The 18074-nt window shown below is 45.1% G+C and overlaps 1 protein-coding gene across 2 annotated transcripts in view; it reads left to right on the top strand.

Annotated features, from left to right (window-relative positions):
• The window catches only part of LOC147452470 (spatacsin carboxy-terminus protein), a 144445-nt gene that overhangs the window by 114112 nt on the left and 12259 nt on the right, over window positions 1-18074 (top strand). The window contains exons 14-15 of one of the 2 annotated variants that reach the window (XM_086518150.1): window positions 4657-4716; window positions 5216-5535. In XM_086518150.1, the coding sequence (XP_086374276.1) occupies window positions 4657-4716; window positions 5216-5535 (380 nt within the window). The remainder of the gene's footprint in view (window positions 1-4656; window positions 4717-5215; window positions 5536-18074) is intronic. The other variant, XM_086518152.1, reaches the window with a different exon arrangement.

Here is an 18074-nt window from a genome sequence, read left to right as displayed (position 1 = left end):
GCAGGTCCCACGCCATGTGGTACCAGTTCTGCTTTTTATCTGCCTTTTCTACCACGTCTCTCAGCTGCTTTTCAACTTTCTGGCCTTGTTAGGGCACTTCGCGGAGATATGTCCATGTCCCCCACATCCAAAGCACTTCCCCTCCCTGATGAAGCCAGCTCTCTCCTCAGGAGTAAGCTTGGGTCGTGCATCCTTCTTTTCTGGGTTGCTCTTTCTCTTTCTACTTTCATTCGCTGAAGTCTGTTCGGCTCGTTGTGTCATGGCCTCATCGGTGGGGTAGGTCAGACTGCCAGAGTGAATGGCAAAGCTCCGTTTCTCATGACTGATCAACTCCTGAATAGAAGCCGACTTCTGTTCCAAGGAGTGATCTCGGATCTCTGTAGGTAGACCCAAGGTAAACAACTCAATTTGTTCTCTGAACGAGATTTTCTTGAATGAAGAGGCGGGTAGAAAAGAGCTCTAGAATCTCTCGCAATAAGCATCCACTGTATCTCTCTTGGTCATCCGAAGATGGTTCCAAGCAGCTCGTATATCGCGTTCATACTCTTGTGATCAGCCAAGAAGAAATAAAAAGCTTCTTAAATTTCAACCATTTAAGTGGCGCAGTCCTGTTTAAAAGAAGCGTGGACCACCAAGTTCGAGCATTCCCCGTAAAGTAAGAGGTAGATCTCCGAATCTTGGAGTGCTCTGAGTAGCGTCCTCCCGCGGAAGCGATGTCAAAGTGCTGTATAAAAGACAAAGCCTTCGAAGCATCTTTGTATCTTGAAAAAGTATCAAATTTGATCGACTGTCCACCTTAAACTCTGGGACTTTCTTGCTTTTATCTTTCAGAAAGTCATACTGGTTGGCTTTATAAAAATTCTTCTTGTTCGCATAAAAGTTTCCGTCATCGGAGTCTGAACTGTCTCAAGACGAGTCCTCTGTAGAACTGTCACTCAATGGGCAAGATTTAGACTTCTTTGCCTTGTTCTTGCCCTTTCCAAAGCGTTGTTTCTTGCTTCGCTTTTTGCCTTTTCTGTCTTTTTCGCTCAAATCTGAAGAGCTAGAAGAACTGTCAGAAGAAGAAGAAGAAGAAGAAGAAGAAGAAGAAGAAGAAGAAGAAGAACTGGGTACTCTTTCAAATTGAACACGCTTCTTTTGTTTCTTTGCCTTGTCAAATGTCGACTGAGGATCCAAATAACTCGGAAAGTCAGTGCCTTTGTTCTGCTTTTTGCCATGCTTTTTAGCTTTGTTTTGCGCGTCAAAAAGCTGAGCAATTCGTGCATCAACCACCTCTTCTAATTCTTTCTCTGTATATTTCTTGGAAGCAGGAGGTTTCTTGAGAGCGGGTTTTCGGGGAGGTTCTGTGGTTTTCTGCCACTGCGTGTGCACTTACGCCAAAAAGGTCTTGCTCATATTATTTGCCATTTTCGGGTCCTTGGCAAAATCACGCATCATCTTTGTTGCGTCGCCGATCAATAGTTGACGCTGCATCTCTCGACCCTCTGCCTGAGTAGGCCGAGGCGGGCCATACTCCTTGCCTGAATCTTCGTTGTGATCCCTTCCCGCATCTCTGGATGCAGAGGGAGACGACTGATCTTTGCCTGAAGCCATAGGTGCCACGGAAAAAAATAAAATGGGATCGGGTTTCCCGTAGAAGAGAAATCGGCCGTGCTTTGATACCACTGTAACAGACTTGGACACTCCAAGTCAAGAATCAATCACGACAACACCAAATAACCACTTCAAAACAATGCACAGATCACAATAGATTTGCATTGGCCTGGCGGAGTGCCGTGCCTAGAGATATTGGCCCCAAAGACTGGCGCCCCTTTCGGTATTTCTTTATGTATTCATCAATGATCAAAGTACAAGAGAGTGGTTAGGGTTTCACTCTTAGACTCTGCGTCCAGATGCTCTGCAGAGTGAGAACCCTCTCCGCTTATTTATTTGTTTACAAGGGTTGCCAAAAGCAGAGCCCCAAAAGCTTCAAATCAAAGCTGAAGAAAAAGCAAACACTCCCTTCTCTCTCAAACGCAGTTTAGTTTTTAAATTAAAGCAAACCAATTTCTCTCTCTCTCTCTCTCTCTCTCTCTCTCTCTCTCTTCTTCAATTGCCTAGCCAAAAACTGACCCAAAAGCAACTGCCATTTTTAGCGCCGCAATTTTCGGAAATTCTTCCCACGTCATCAGTTGGAAAATCATCGCTGCTGTACTTTTAGGGTTAGGGTTTTAGGGTTCGGGTTTCTTCTGTTTTTAGGTTTTTTGGCAGATTTAGGGTTTACAGGTTTTAGGGTTAGGGTTTGCAGATTTAGAATTTTCAGCAGCAGTCAAGGCTAGGGTTTCCCGAATGCTCTCGGGCCAGTGTAAATCTCTTGTGATTTGTGAATTGTTTTGAAGTGGTTATTTGGTGCTGTCGTGATTGATTCTTGACTTGGGAGTGTCCAAGTCTGTTACAAGAAGACTCTCTCTCTCTCCTTCTCAACTTTATTGGAAAGTTGATCATCTACTCCAAGCTTGTGAGAAGGGAGGCCTACACCAACTACTCTTGGCTTTGTGATGCAAATCCTACCAAGAGCCAAGCTTCAATGCATGCTCATCTCCTCTACCATGCTAATTACTAAGCTATGCTAAGCTTTTATGAGTGATTATGTGAGGAGATATACTTCTTTCTCGTAAGACTACTCCTTCCTCTCAATCTACTCTCATACCCCGCTAGCTCTCACCATCTTCGAAGGTGTGAGGTCTTGGGTCTGAGATCGTGAGGGAATTGATGTTGTGTTTTATAAGTGTTTGCTTAGTGCTTGAAGTTTCCATCTTCATTGCACTAGCTAGTTATTGAAGGAACACAAAGAATTGTATTGTAAAATGTCTCCCTTGATGGGGGAAACCTATAATACAAAGCCCTTTGGAGGGGGGACCGGCTCCATGTAAATCTGGTCCTCAAATGTTCTCAATAGCTTAATTTCTCTCTCTTTTGAAGTATTGTTCATGCCTATCTAACTAGGTGTTATGCTTTTTGTTGCTCTCTCCATCCAAGCACTCTTGCTATGCTCATTAGGAATTTATTCTAATGAAATGCTCACTATGTCTATGTTATTTTCCGCTACACACAAGTTACTAGGCCATTAAATGTTACAACAAAAGTAACAAAACGACAAAAGAAAATTACTATGCTATGGAATCCTAAACTGCTAGGTGTGAACTAAGCAGTTGGGATAGCTAAATCACAAAAGATCCAGCATCGGTCGTTGGCGGATCTCATCAATCTCCCCCATGCTCAGTAGTCTGACCGGGCGCAAGAGAGAAATGAAATGAAATGTTATATTAACGTCTTCAAAAGGCCAAAGTGACCTATGAGTCAGAAAGTTACAAAGAGAGAGAGAGAGAGAGAGAGAGAGAGAGAGAGAGAGAGAGAGAGAGAGAGAGAGAGAGAGAGAGAGAGAGAGAGATGAAATGAAATGAAATGTTATATTAACGTCTTCAAAAGGCCAAAGTGACCTATGAGACCAAAAAGTTACAATGTGGTGGATCTGATACAAAGTCAGAGTAACAAAATGACAAAATGACAAAACAAATATACTATGGAATCCTGGACTGCTAGGTGTGAACGGGGCAGAGCAGCTAGCTGGGGTAGGTAAATCACAAGAGATCCAGCATGTCTCGCTGGCGGATCTCATCAATCTCCTCCATGGTCAGTAGTCTGACCGGGCGTCGTGCATGTCGGGCCAAAGCGATTCGAAGCCTCTGATACAGCCTTTGTCGATACTCTGTAGTCCTCCGCAGTCGTGGGCGTCTGGATCTCCCCAGCTCGGTCGCCCGGTCGATCAGTGTGCCTCTGGTGTGAGGCGACGAGCTCTGCTGTGGTAGTGGCTCCTCCGGGTGTCCAGTGTCTGCTCTAAAGAAGTCTGTGATGTGTCTCTGAGACTGGCTAGCCTCTCCTCTCATCAAGCTCTCTCTCTGTGTCGGCGCAGCTCGAGTAGAAACAAACCCAAGCATCTTTGAGAGAGAGAGAGAGATGAAATGAAATGATATGATATAATAACGTCTACAAAGGGCCAAAATGACCTATGAGACCAACAAGTTACAAACTGGTGAATCTAATACAAAGTGTGTGTGCTGAAAGAAAGACTTAACATCCTAAACAAAATGTTGTAGTGAAAGTGAAAGTGGGGGAAAGACTAGAGACTCTCTAGTCAATACAAAGGTACAAAATAATGACGGATGCAAGAAACTTAAGTTGCTAAGAAGGGGATAATCCACCAGCTCAGAGTAAACAGCATCTCGGGTATCAACCACCCTCAATGGGCCCCCTTGCTGTGTTTTGATACTTGCACAAATGCTGATACAATGGCTGAATGCTGAATATTGAGTGCTATGCTGAAAGGGGGCCTTTTAACACTCGAGAATGGCATTGTTTCCACTTAGGACAGGAATTTTGCAGATGCCAAATTGCAGTTCATCTCATGATTCATCACTGATCTCTTCTTGCTTTGTATGGTGCCTCCATTGTACGGCGCACTATATTTTTCACAAATGGTATCTAGATTGTACTCTCAAGACTCTTTCTTTGTCAATCATTTACTCGTAGATGAAGCTCACATCCAGAAGATTTCGACAATTTTTGTTGCTCTCGATACCCTTTTTATCAAAAATAGTGTTGTTTGACAACTTGCAGGTTGGATTTTTGGCAGAGGCTCAATCAGAGGGATGTCCTCTCGATGTCTTAATTTCGGTGGTAAATCTCCAGTTTCAAGCTCTCTAAATAATGGTCCTCAAAGTACATTTGTGTTCATATATTAGTGTTCATCTCTGAAAGTTACGTTCATCGAAAGAGTTTTCTGTTTCCTGCAACCAGTCCTACATTAGTGAAGTCATAAAGTCTTGATTTGTTGACACTTGATGGAAGTGCCTCTGTGGCGCTCATGACAACTTGTATGTGTTGGTATGTGCATGTGTGCTAGCTACTTGCTGTATCCTGACATGAATATGACAGCTGTTTGCATGTTTTGAGTCGGCCTCTTAAGTCTTCCAGTTGGTATTCCAAAGTTGCATGACAGATTGCAACTATATAAGAAGGTTTTTGCATTGTTTCTAGTGTTGTTTCTCCGATGAGTCTTCACACTAGGATGACTTGGATATTAAGACATTGCAGTGATTACACATGCTTTTCTGCACATACAAAGATAGAATTGTGTGTTTTTAGTTTTAGTTAATACTTGTTTCTGTGTTATCAGGCTTCTAAAGAATTTACAGACCCAAGGTTACAAAGTCATATCCTGACAGTTCTGAAAAGTTTGCAGTCCGCTTGGCAAAGGCCATCAACTTTGTCACCTACGGTCATCCAATCTGGCAGTTCCCAAGTCCCCAATGCTGGTCCATCATTTGAGCTTTTTGAAATTCTTGCTGAATGCGAACACCAAAGCAATCCTGGGACTGCTCTTCTGACAAAAGCAAAAGACCTGCGATGGCCACTTCTGGCTGTGGTGTCATCCTGTTTCGCAGATGTTACGCCACTGTCTTGCCTGACAGTATGGTTGGAGATAACAGCTGCAAGGTATGCATTTTCCAAGACCTTCTCAGCTCATAGGTAGGTAATATCTGGTTTTGAAGTCATAGATGGGCAAGGTGGACTGCAGCAGTATGCCCATCTGCTGGTATACTTATTCGTCAGAAACTTTCTGTTTGAACTCATCATTCTTAAACACGTCCGAGCAAAACAGGCTCGAAGGCAAAGTCAATTGAGTCTTTACAAGGGATGCACTCGGTTAAAATCTATTTGGAGTGTGGAAATTGTTAGGGTGGAAAAGCAGGGATGTAAGAAGGATTTATTGGCGCCGTACCCTCTCTCCTAGGTTACCCAATCTCATTTGGCAATGTATGGGAGGTTCCACACTTGTAATAAATTATGAATGAATGTTGTTGGCCCTGTTGGCTAGGTAAATCCCTGGGGATGGACCATGAGCCCTCCTTGGGAAGCTTGTGGTCAGAGAACTGCTTCTAGGGGAGGAGACCTCGAAGGATATGTTGCTTCACCGGATTCGCTCATGTGGGCGGCCCTTGGAGCCTGTCCACCAGATGGATTTTTACAGAGATGCATAGAGTTGGTCTGGAGGACCGTTTTGCTGCGAGCTTGCTTAGGTCCTGGGAGCGGCTAAGGAGTGGCATGGAAGAGCATCGGCCCGCTTGCATGGAGGAGCGCTTGAGGCATTCTCTTGTTTGGAACCCCATGGTCTGCGCACAAAGAGGCCACATGGTTGGTAGCAGGCCTCACGTTTCGTGGGGCGATTGTATTTAGTTTCCAGGCTTGCCTGAGGAGGTTCATAGCATACAGTTACGAGGGATGAGGGGGTGTAGAGCATGTGTCAGGATATTACAGAGGCTATACCAGCTTCATGGCTTTCCTCTCAAAAGGCAGCAGCTCCTAGATAAATGGGGGCCTTCACGCAACTGGAGGTCCTCATTGCAGTGCGAGCTTGCTCCGAGTCAGTACCTTACATGTTCTTTGAGGTTCAGGGAGAGGGTTACCTTCACAAAGTTGCAGTTGAGACTCCGTAGGTTGCAGTGCTGTTTTCAAAGGATCAGAGTTGTGGGCATCTGTGAGAGTACTTATGTCATAGATCCTCACCTAGCAGATCTTGAGACAGGACACTAGTGGCTTTGGGCTTGGGAGAGCCGCCCTCTGGCAAGAGTGCAGTGGGAGACGGGAGAGTGGTTCTGGCGGAATTCTTTCTCTTCAGCTGATCACCCAGGGACTCCCTTTTTCCAGTACACAGCTCGCTTGGGGCGCGAGAGGCTCGTCCTACTGCCGCACTTCACTGGTAGGAGGAGGGTCTCACAGCCTAGTTCTTGTTAGGTTACTGGGAGCGGTTGTGGGACAACAGGCAGCCGAGGAGAGTTACTATGTTTCAGTGACTAGTTGCAAACAGAGCTACAGTGGTTGGGAGTTGGTTAGTACACAACGGCTTCTCGACAGCTTGTGCAACTTGCGGCCATCCTCTGGAGAGTCAACGTCATTGTTTGTGGGACTGCCCCATGGCACAGCAGGTTTGGCTTCGGGTTCTTCGGTTGATGCCATCCCTTTCCATAGCCCGACAATACACTTGGGACATGGCAGCCTGGTCCACTCTCATGGGCCCTGTGGTCCATTTTGAGTTGGCTTCCACCAGCAGGATGATAGTGATCGAGGGGGCTCGACCTACACTCCAGCTTGCCAACTAGCTTACCCCCAAGAGTGGCGCAGTGATAGAGAGTGGTGTTGGGAGCTCATCTGCGGCCTGACACACTGGTTTTATCCGGCGGGCCCATTGCTTCCGCATCTTTGAGGCTCGTGCTGTTCCACCAGCAGAGATTATTCGTGACTTTTGACTGGAGTTGATCCATACACTCATGGGTCAGTTTGAGAGACTCCAGCCGCGTGCGCGAGCGCAAAGAGGCTTTCTTGCGACTCTAGCGCCCATGGCCCTTCTTCACCATGGTCCAAGGTGTGCCTAGATGGCACTACCGGCCACTAGTGTGGCTATTTCCTCCTCCCATCTCGCGATTTAGCCCTCATTGTATATACTTTGTTTCCTTGTTGGGAGAGTGTCCCCATGTTTCTGATGTAGCCCTCTTTTGTAGAGGTGGTTTTTAGCCCTATGGGAAGTTTTATTAACTAGTGGAAGGATCTTTCTCTCGGAAAAAGAAAATTTGAGTGGTTGTTAATAAAGCTTTTGTTTTTCACATATCTTCAACGGCCTTATCTTGGTGAGCCTCCTATAGAACGAGTCATTGAAGACCCGCTTGAAGTAGATGAATTTGAAAAGATTCTTCTTCTATACATCATCAAGAGCGACAACTAAAGTTTGGAAAGACTCATCTAATGCAGTTAGTGAAGTTCAAGAATTACTCCCCTTTAGATGCTCAAAATCAAAATTGATGAAAGATTATCGGCATATCTACCATAATTATCTTGATGCCCTACATTTGAGGACAACTGTAGGGCATCAAGATAATAATTGACAATTGAGGACAACTGTTTAGAACCCAGAGGTATATAGCAAGTTTCGCTAAGAACTGTTATGAATATATTGGTACATATTAATAAAATAAAAGATGATTTTTTTTTTCCGATCCGATTCATCATCTCGAAAACCTACCGATGTGCCTGTAGTATGATAAGTAGAACAATAGCCGGATACAATGCAGAATGCATCATGCAAGAATAAGATGGTGTCCCTAATTTTGTTCAGAAAGGTTGTGATTTAATATTTTAATTATGGCCGCCTATGAAACTGGTTGGCTGGACAAAGTATACATAGTATCGACGGAAGCAAGCAAACTAAATCTAAAGGGTGTGGAAACAACAAGGTCAAACGTGCTCCAAATTGGCCTGAAACTCACCCTTTACTACTTGTTTTTAAGCCTAAAATTGAAAAAACCTTTTAAAAACAAGTGGCCAAGTCAATTTGAAAGGGGTTGTCATGAGGACGTGGAAACTGCTAATTACTGTCACGAGGATGTGGCAACTGCTAACCTTAGTTGTTGGTTTCTTTTCTACGATTTTTATTTAATTTTTGGGATCCTCTTTTTGAAGTCACAAATGGTCGGACATTGTGTGGCCAGTGTGAAACGGTCCATGGCCGAGAGTTTCACCCGCAGATGGGAAGGCCTTGTCGCCACGAGGTAATCAGGCCGACCGGCACTACAATCCGAGCAGTAAAAAGGTGTCTAGGCTCAATTCAAAGTCATTTAGGCCCCCTCGCTACACTTATAAGTCAGTGGGTATTAGGAAATTAACTCAAAAGAGTCAAAGTGGACACTTGGTGGCTACATATGATTTTGCCAAGTTTGCATGAAGAGAAGGCACCCAAATGATAGAGGGGGCTGATTTTTGCCCATAAGTGACTACAGAGTGTGGGTGAGTAGTGGGTGCAAGTTTCACATCTTTAATGGAAAGCTTGGCTTCTCCCTTGTCTTATGTAGCGCGATGATTCCGCTCTCGTGCATCTCTCTCTCGAGTCCCCCTTTGAATATAGAACGTGATGCCCCACTCGAGGGCTTTTTATCTGTATGTACAGTTGTGTGGGTTCATGCGCGATTGCTGAGGCAAGAGCCTCTTGCACAGGTATTGGATTAGCTAGTTGCTTATCCCCCACAAGTACATGCGAATTCGGAGAGGTTTCACACGAGAAATCTCGTTTGATTCAAAGGGCAAGTAGCTGTACATGTGAGGAGCTCGAGGGCTTGCTACGGATGCAATCGGCACGTGAAATGGAGCCCTAAACAGTGAATTACAGCCTACTGTGTATTTTGGCAGGTTTAGGGTTTTGGACGTAATCGATCCTTAATACCCCCAGGAGGTCTGGGGAAGTGAGGGAATCGCTGTACATGCGATTTGGTGCATTTTCGGGGCAGAAAACAGAGAAATCAGCGTGTTGCAGATTCTCGCCAGGTTTCGGAAAGTGCCCATTTGCGTTGGGAAAGTCGTCCGATGTGTGGGGATTTTGTTTGTGAAGTTTCCTAGTACGGTTATATTGCTGAAATCGGGTCAGGAAAGGTCTTTTTCAGCCCGGATTATGCAAGACAGCTCATATGAAATCGCAGGTTTTATTCCCTTTTTGATAAGAATAAAGAAATACAGAAAGGGGCTCCAGTCTTTGGGGCCAACAAGTTGTCGGCGTCTGCTTGGAGCGTTCTAGCTTCTAGGCCATGTTTATTTGAAGTGTTAATTCCAATCATAGGTTTAATTGTGAAGTTTCTCTCTGTCCTGAAGTCTAAAGTAAAGTTTTGGGTGAAATCCAAAGTCTACCGCCCTACGGGCTGGTTTCAGGGGTCAAATTTTATAAGTAGAACTTAGCATGAGATTTTTGTACACATAACAAGAGGCGACGATTTCCTTCATGTAGCCGCATCTGGTAGGAAAATCCAACGCTTTGCTATAAGGATTACTAGCGCTGCCTTTTGCTGGGCTCTCAAATAGGATAAGATTACAGTGAAGGATTCTCTCTTAGTTCTCTCTCCTTTTTCACAATTTCATGCTCCTACACTCTCGAAGGATGTGTAGAGGCTAAGGAACGTATACGGAGGTTAAGGGCAGCCAACAAGTGCTTGTGTGCGCCCCTTTCGGTGTTTCTTTATTGTTTAAAAGAGGGAATAAACGCTGTGGTTCCCTACAAGCTGCCCTGCACAAGCTTGGCTGACTTTCAACTGTTCTAGCCCGATTTCGGCAGCATAATTGCACTAGGACCCTTCACAGTCAGTATTCCCACGCATTGAATGACTTTCCCGACGCATACGGGCACTTTGCAAAACCTGGCGAGAATCTGCAGCACGCTGAATTCTCTGTTTTCAGCCCCGAAAATGTGCCAGATCACCTGTACAGCGGTTCCCTCGCGTCCCCGAACCTCCTGGGGGTATTAGGGACCGTTTAGGGCCAAAACCCTAAACCTGCAAAAATACACATCAGGCTGTAATTTATTGTTTCGGGCTCCGTTTCGCGTGCCAGTCGCATCCGTAGCAAGTCCTCGCCCGCACCTGTAGGGCTACTTGCCCTTTGAATCGAACGAGATTTCTGGCATGAAACCTCTCCGAATTCACCTGTACCTGCGGGGGATTAGCCGCCAGCTAATGCAGAACCTGTGCAAGAGGCTCTTGCCTCGGCAATCGTGCATGAACCCACACAACTGTACATTGGTCAATTGAAAAGCCCACTAGAGGGGCATAACATACTGCCATAGGGGAGAGAGAGGGTAGTGCGTAGCGTGCAGGGCATCACTCCTGGCACCGCACTGTACATAGGAGGGAAAGGAAGCAGTCCATAGCTCTTAACCTGTGACAGAAGCTGAAAACTGAGCCTTCTTCCTCCTAAATTCAGCGCCACTTCTTGTTGCATGAGGAAAGTGCACCAGAAGGTGCCACTTGGCACATTTACAAGCATTTTCCTGTTTCGGGGTTGTCGCCTAAAAATCTCCCAATCGGTTGCCCAGTTGACTTCACGGCAGAGTAAGAAAATGTTCTCCTTGTCATTCCGGAGGTAATCTGTGCCGATGTAGTTCCAGTAGGTACAGGCCTAAGCACCTTTGATCTTGGTATTGCATGACTCTATCTAGAGGTCCAAAGCCTTCTTTAAATAGGCAATGGAAACGCCCACATATTTCATAGTATACGGTGCAATGACATATGTAGTGTAATTTTGTCTCCGGCTCCATTCCACATAACTTGCAAATTCTGCTCTCAGGTGGGATTCCCCTAAATCTGCCAAATTCAATTTCCAGCTGGTGTGAGGATGTACGAATCTGACCAATAGCACATCTCAAACCATGAGACAGGTGGGTATCCATGTAGCTCGGGCGAATCACAAAACCATCTTCAGATAGCTGTAGGAAGTTTTCTTTGTAGTCGGCCATCTTCGTGCCCAATTCTTGTGTAGGGTCTACCCATGTCCTCTTGGTGTCCAACTGTATAAGATCCTAGCAGATGATTTTATTAATCTCCGTTCGTGTGATTGCCAGTGATGGAGCCTCAAGAGAGTATTGGAAGGGGGTAATCTTTCCATACTGAACCCGTGTCTCTGAAACCACGAGGACAGTTGCGCATACCAGCATGATGTATCTCCTTTCATTGCTAATTGTCGAGCGGATTCGAGGGCCAATCTAGTATATCGGCAATTATTTGTATCCCACAAACCATGTATAAAGGACACTGATCTGGTAAGAGCTTCAATTTCTATCGGAGGGGCAGCTAGTTCCGCTCGAGTAATCGCTTGTGGTACGGAGGCCTTGGCTCTAATCATTCGGGAAATCATAGATACCAAAGGTCTCTCCATTGACTTCCAATTATCCTGATCCACAGATGGTCCCCAAATCTGGACCCCATAAAGCATAGCCGAAGCCACCACAGTATCAAAGAGCCAAAGTTTTGTTCGTGGTTCCTGAAACTGCACTTGTGAACACATCCTCTCCAACCCTCCCAAGGCCGCAGAGGCTCTGGACAATCTAGCATCCGCTGCTTTCTTAAGAGTAAACTTCGGTCCTGTAAATACCACACCAAGGTATGTGTATGCATCTGTGTACTCTATTGTATCCTGGCCATATGCAAATGTAGGTGCTGATCTCCTAACCCACTGCGGTGTGGTGTTAAACACCATAACTTTGGTTTTACCCAAGTTTACCGACAGTCCGCTGTCTTCCGCGAATTTATGTAATGCATCTAACTGCCTTTGCATTCCATATGGTGATTCTGCTATCAATACAATATCATCTGCTTACGACAACAAAGGGATCCATGACCCTGCAAGTTGAGCACCTTTGTCACCCTCTCTATCAATGTAATCTGATACCTCATCTATATACATACCAAATAAAGTAGGGGACAGTGGGCATCCGTGCTTTACTCCAACAATGGAATGAACAATGTCGGAATCCCCTTCTGGAGTACGTACATAACCAGTTACTGACCCGTATAAGGCCATGATCCCCCAGATAACCTCTTTGGGGACCCCTAACTCTTGCATTCTGCGCATCAATCTGGCCCTTGGTACTGTATCAAATCCACAAAGCAACAATACATCCTTCTCCCGCTTGCTCTTCCTTCCTCAATAATGGCTCTGAGCGTAAGAATATGATCCAAAGTGGAATAACCCCTCCTGAATCCAGCTTGTCCTGTTGCCCTTATGCCCTCATTCTCTGCCCATCTACTCAATTTTTGTTCCAGAATGGATGCATACAGTCGGGTCAATGTGTGACCCACCATAATGGTACGGTAGTTCCCGGGTATCATAGGATCCCCTGACTTGAAAATAGGTACGATAGTAGATAATTTCCAAGATTCAGGTAATCCTTCACACTTGACCCGATTAAACAGACGAGCAAGGACTTATGAATGTAGATCCCTTGCATGGATCAGATGTTCTGCTACTAAACCCTCATGATCATATTCTCTTCTTGTCTTCATCTTATCAATGGCTTTTTCCACCATTTCCGTAGTAAAGAAAGTACTAGTAGTAGGGCATGGCTCTAGCGGATCTGGTAATGGAGGCTGTCCAGATACCGTATATAATGATGTTACATATTGACCCCAAATCTCAGGAGAAGTAATTGTCGGAGGCGATGAGTGCTCGTGAAATAATCGCCAGGCCTCATGTGAGTCCTGACTCAAGAAGAGCTGATATAAATCCTTCTCCAGTTTGGCTAAAAATCCCCTTTTCTTGCGACGTACTATACGCCGAAGAGCAATGCGAGACCGCTTATATGTGATGATCCCAAGTGTAAGCTCTTTCTGGACCTGGGTTCTCGTCTCTTTGCATTCCTCGTCGTACCAACTGTTTTGAGGCATGTTCCCATATCCTCTCTTCTGATCAGTCTGAGTATGTGGGTATGCCTCTTGTGCTGCTCCATGTAGTATCTCTGTTAGCTGAGAAGTAATCTCCTCTACAGTATATACTGGCTCAGCTGCCCACATTCTATTATAGATCTTTTCCACATAGACTGAGTCAGTCTCTGGCGTGAAAGTGTATCTTGTGTGTGTCTTCTTCCTTTGTACTTGAGAGGCATTGTATTGGAAGGAGATTGATAAGGTCAAGAGAGCATGATCCACTGCAATCCCAACTGGTCTGGGTCCCACCTTAAAGTCCTCTATACTAGAAATAAAGCTTGGTGAAGTCATGACATAATCCACTGTACTGGCCCCATGCCTGCGAGAGAGAGAGAGAGAGAGAGAGAGAGAGAGAGAGAGAGAGAGAGAGAGAGAGAGAGAGAGGAAAAGTTATATTAAACGTCTTCAAAAGGCCAACATGACCTATGAGACCAAACTGATACAATCTTGGTGGATCTGATACAATGTCTGGGTACAAAAATAAAATGAAGTAAAGTGAAAAACCAAAACTTTAATTGCTAGATGTGAACTAAGCAGGTAGCTGAAACTGTGTAGGATATGAGGAAAGTAGTGACTTTTGGGGGGGAGAGAGAGAGAGAGAGAGAGAGAGAGAGAGAGAGAGAGAGAGAGAGAGAGAGAGAGAGAGAGAGAGAGAAAGAGAGAGAGAGAGAGAGAGAGAGAGAGAGAGAGAAATGAAATGTTATATTAACGTCTTCAAAAGGCCAAAATGACCTATGAGACCAAAAAGTTACAATTGGTGAATCTGATACCATGTCCGAGTACGGAAATTGCAAAGTTACAAAGTTACCAAGCTACAAAGAATTGACACTAAAACACTAAGGAGAAAGGAAATAAGGGGGAGGGAAGGAGGGGGGGGGGGGGGGGGGGGGGGGGGGGGGGGGGGGTGTTGTGGGTTCAGATGAAATCTCTCATCGGTCGCTTTCGAATCTTATCGACCTCCTCCATGGTCAGAACTCTGGTTGGGCGTCTTGCATGTCGAGCTAGAGTGATCTGTATCTTCTGTTGCAACCTTCGTCGGTAGTGGGAGACCCCCGGAGGTCGTGGACGTCTGGATCTGCCAAGTTCAGTGGCTCTGTCAAGCAGTGTACCTCTAGTATGAGTGTACCGAGAGAGAGAGAGAGAGAGAGAGAGAGAGAGAGAGAGAGAGAGAGAGGAGAGAGAGAGAGAGAGAGAGAGAGAGAGAGAGAGAGAGAGAGAGAGAGAGAGAGAGAGAGAGAGAGAGAGAGGGAGAGAGAGAGAGAGAGAGAGAGAGAGAGAGAGAGAGAGAGAGAGAGAGAGAGAGAGATGAAATGTTATATTAAACGTCTTCAAAAGGCCAAAATGACCTATGAGACCAAACTGATACAATCTTGGTGGATCTAATACAATGTCTAGGTACACAAATAAAATGAAGTAAAGTGAAAAGCTAAAATCTTAATTGCTAGATGTGAACTAAGCAGCTAGCTGAAATTGTGTAGGATATGAGTTGGGGGGGTTGGGAGGGGTGAAAGTAGTGACTGGGGGCTAATACAACACAATGTGGGTGTCCGTGTGGGACTATAATGGGTGTGAGCTGATACAAAGGCTGATACAAGATGAGTAGGATGTACAATCCTCAAAAGAGCTAAATTATAGGAGATCCATCATCGGTCGTCACTGGCGGATCTCATCAATCTCCTCCATGGTCAATAATCTGACCGGGCATGGTGCATGTCCGGCCAAAGTGATCCAAATCCTATGATGCAGCCTCCGTCAATGCTGTGTAGTCCTCCGTAGTCGTGGGCGTATAGATCTCCCTAGCTCGGTCGCTCGATCAATCAACGTGCCTCTCGTGTGAGGAGAATGTGAGCTCTGTTGTGGTAGCTGCACCTCTGACTGCCGAGTGTCCACTCTAAAGAACTCTGTGATCCGTCTCTGAGACTGGCTATCCTCTCCTCTCATCAGGCTCTCTGTGTGTCTGTGCAGCTCGAGCAAAAATAGACCCAGACATCTATGGTCCTCATACCCCATGACTCTAGAGAGTGGTTCAAAGCCCTCTCTAAATAGGCAGTAAAAGCGGCCTCATATCTCATATTAAACTGGGCAGTGGCATGTATAGTGCAACTTTGTCTCAGGCTCCATGTGACATAGAAAAAGAGCGAGTTTCTCTTGCATGAGATACATTTCTTGGGACACATCGTCTCAACAGAAAGGGTACAAATGGATTTGACCAAAAGTGACACTGTCCGCGATTGGCCTGACTTGAAGAATTTCATGAAATTAGAAGCTTCTTGGGCTTCTTGGGCTTCTGTTCTTACTACCGGTGGTTCATTGGAAAGCTTGCAGAGATAGCTTCCCCTTTGCAATTATGACACAAAAAGGAGTCCCTTTCTCGTGGGGATGCAGAGAGGTGACTGCCTTTCATACACTTAAAGAAAGAAACTCACTACTGGACCAATGTTGGCTTTGCCTGACTTGTAAAAGCCATTCGAAGTATATTTGATGCTTGTGGTTGTAGTCTGGGAAAGGCCTTAATTCAAGAAGGCCATGTGATTGCCTATGAAAGCCGATTTTTTCAAGGTCTGAATTGACAGCATAGATTTATGAGAAAGAGCTATTGGCAGTGATCCATGCTCTTACTCAGTGGCGACATTACCTACTCGGGGCCGATTTCACGATCTTCACTGATCATCAGAGTTTATGCTACTTCTTGTCCCAGAAGCAGCATTCGGAAAAGCAAATGCAGTGGGCCTCACTTTCAGATTGTCCATGTTCAGGGACAAAAAAACTTTGGTGGCAGATGCTTTGTCTTGAAAGCCCCTAGTCTTGGCTATTTCCGCGATTCATCGTAGAAGCTTCAAAGACATGGTTGATCAGTACGCCACAGATCCTGATTTTTCGGATGTATTCACTCGAATACAGAATGGGGAGGTAGTCGCGGGATATTCCATACGGGATAGCTACTTGATGAAGAAAACGATGTTGTGCATTACACAACCGTTGAGGGAAAAGGTTCTGACTGAGTGCCATTGTCCACTTTTTACGGGTCACCGCGGCATCGACACCACCTTGAAAGGTGTGGCGCGTTACTTCTTTTGGCCGAGACTCAAGAAGGGTGTGAACGACTTTGTTCGCAATTGTTTAGTATGCCAGAAGGTCAAGTTTCATAGGCATAAGGCACAGGGATTACTTCAGCCTTTACCCATTCCCACCCGATCCTCGGAAAGTATTGCAATGGATGTCATCTTCGATCTCCCGAAGACACAGAGTGGGCATGATGGCCTTTCGACGGTCATCAACAGATTTAGTAAGCAGGCTCATTGCTCTGCAGTAAAGAAGACAGTTAAGCCCGATTCTTTGGCAAAACTGTTCGAATATATGGCATGTCTGACTCCATTGTTTTGGAGAAAGATCCCCGATCTACTAGCTGTTTTGGACGGCAATCTGGGAGAACATTGGCACGTGGTTGCAGTTCTCGTCCTCATTCCATCCGCAAATAGGTTCTCGTTCCACCTGCAGACAGGTGGGCAATTTGGAAATAGCCAATTCAATGGTTTTGAATTTGTTGAAGTCTTCTTCTTTGGATCAACAGTTTACTTGGGAAAAGTATTTGCCCTTGGTGGAGTTTGCCTACAACGACACACGGGAAAAACACCATTTGAAGTGTTCGAGGGTGCTAAGAAGCTTCTTCAATTTCTAAACACGCAAGACAAGATTCTTGTGAAGACAATTTTTGAAACAAAGTCTAGAAGGCTTGGAAGGCCATCTAGCCGTTTAAAAGAGGAGAGGTCTTCCTCTTTTGAAAATGACCAGATCAACAAGAAAACTAAGGAGTTCAAGGAAGGAAGTCAGGCTAGGACACCCATTGAGCCCTTGAGTTGAACAACAATTTGAAGTTACCTTCTTTGGAGCGTGGTTCTCAAAACATTCGCGGGAGCGAAAGGTGGCATCTTACTTGAAAAGAATGATGAATATGCTAGAGATGTCATCATCCCTTGGCATCACTTGAAAATGACTGAGAAAGATACATTGAATGACTACTGCCCATAGGTTTTGGGATACTTGTCCAAGATTCTTTTGAAAGACTAGATTAAGCGGTTTTGCTATGATTTGCTGAAGAGATTCAAGACTATGCTTTAAACCAGAAGTCTGACTCCATTCAGAGACTTATGGGACATGACTAAGCAACGTTTTGGAATGCATGCCAGCTCATTGACTTATGCGACAGGCAGGATAGTATCCACCTCAAAAAGGCAAGAGTTTGCCAGTGAAGAGAATGAATCAACGGAACCAGATGATAGCTCATCACAGGATTCTGGCGAGTCAGAGGGTTCCGACGAACGAAGGAAACCAGATGCAAGTTCATCAAAGGATTCTAGAGAAAGAGGAATGAGATAATAGTGCGTCTTAGGGTTTTGATGATTGACTCTGACGTGCCAATGGACAGGGAAGTGAAAGACGCTACTCGCAGGTCCCAGGGCACAAGGAAAGAAAGGAAAAAGGGATAAGATTTTTAAAGCCGACTAGTACACGAGGGAGTTGGACATTGCTTTTGCCAAGGTTCGGGGGGCTTTAGAGAAATCTCAAGAAAGACATAAGAAGGCAGCAGATTGACATCGTCGCTATTTGAAATTAAAGGAAGACGATTGGGTGCTCTTACGTTTTAAGAAGGCACGCCTAAGAACACGAAAAGGAAAGGAGTGACTTTTTCCAAAGCTTGGCATGAGGTATTATGACCCTTTCTAGATAAAAGAAAAGATAAAT

This window comes from Adiantum capillus-veneris, chromosome 8 (genome assembly GCF_014529385.1).
Source record: "Adiantum capillus-veneris isolate H3 chromosome 8, ASM1452938v2, whole genome shotgun sequence".
NCBI lineage: Eukaryota > Viridiplantae > Streptophyta > Polypodiopsida > Polypodiales > Pteridaceae > Adiantum > Adiantum capillus-veneris.
This window is presented reverse-complemented; position numbering and strand designations above follow the sequence as displayed.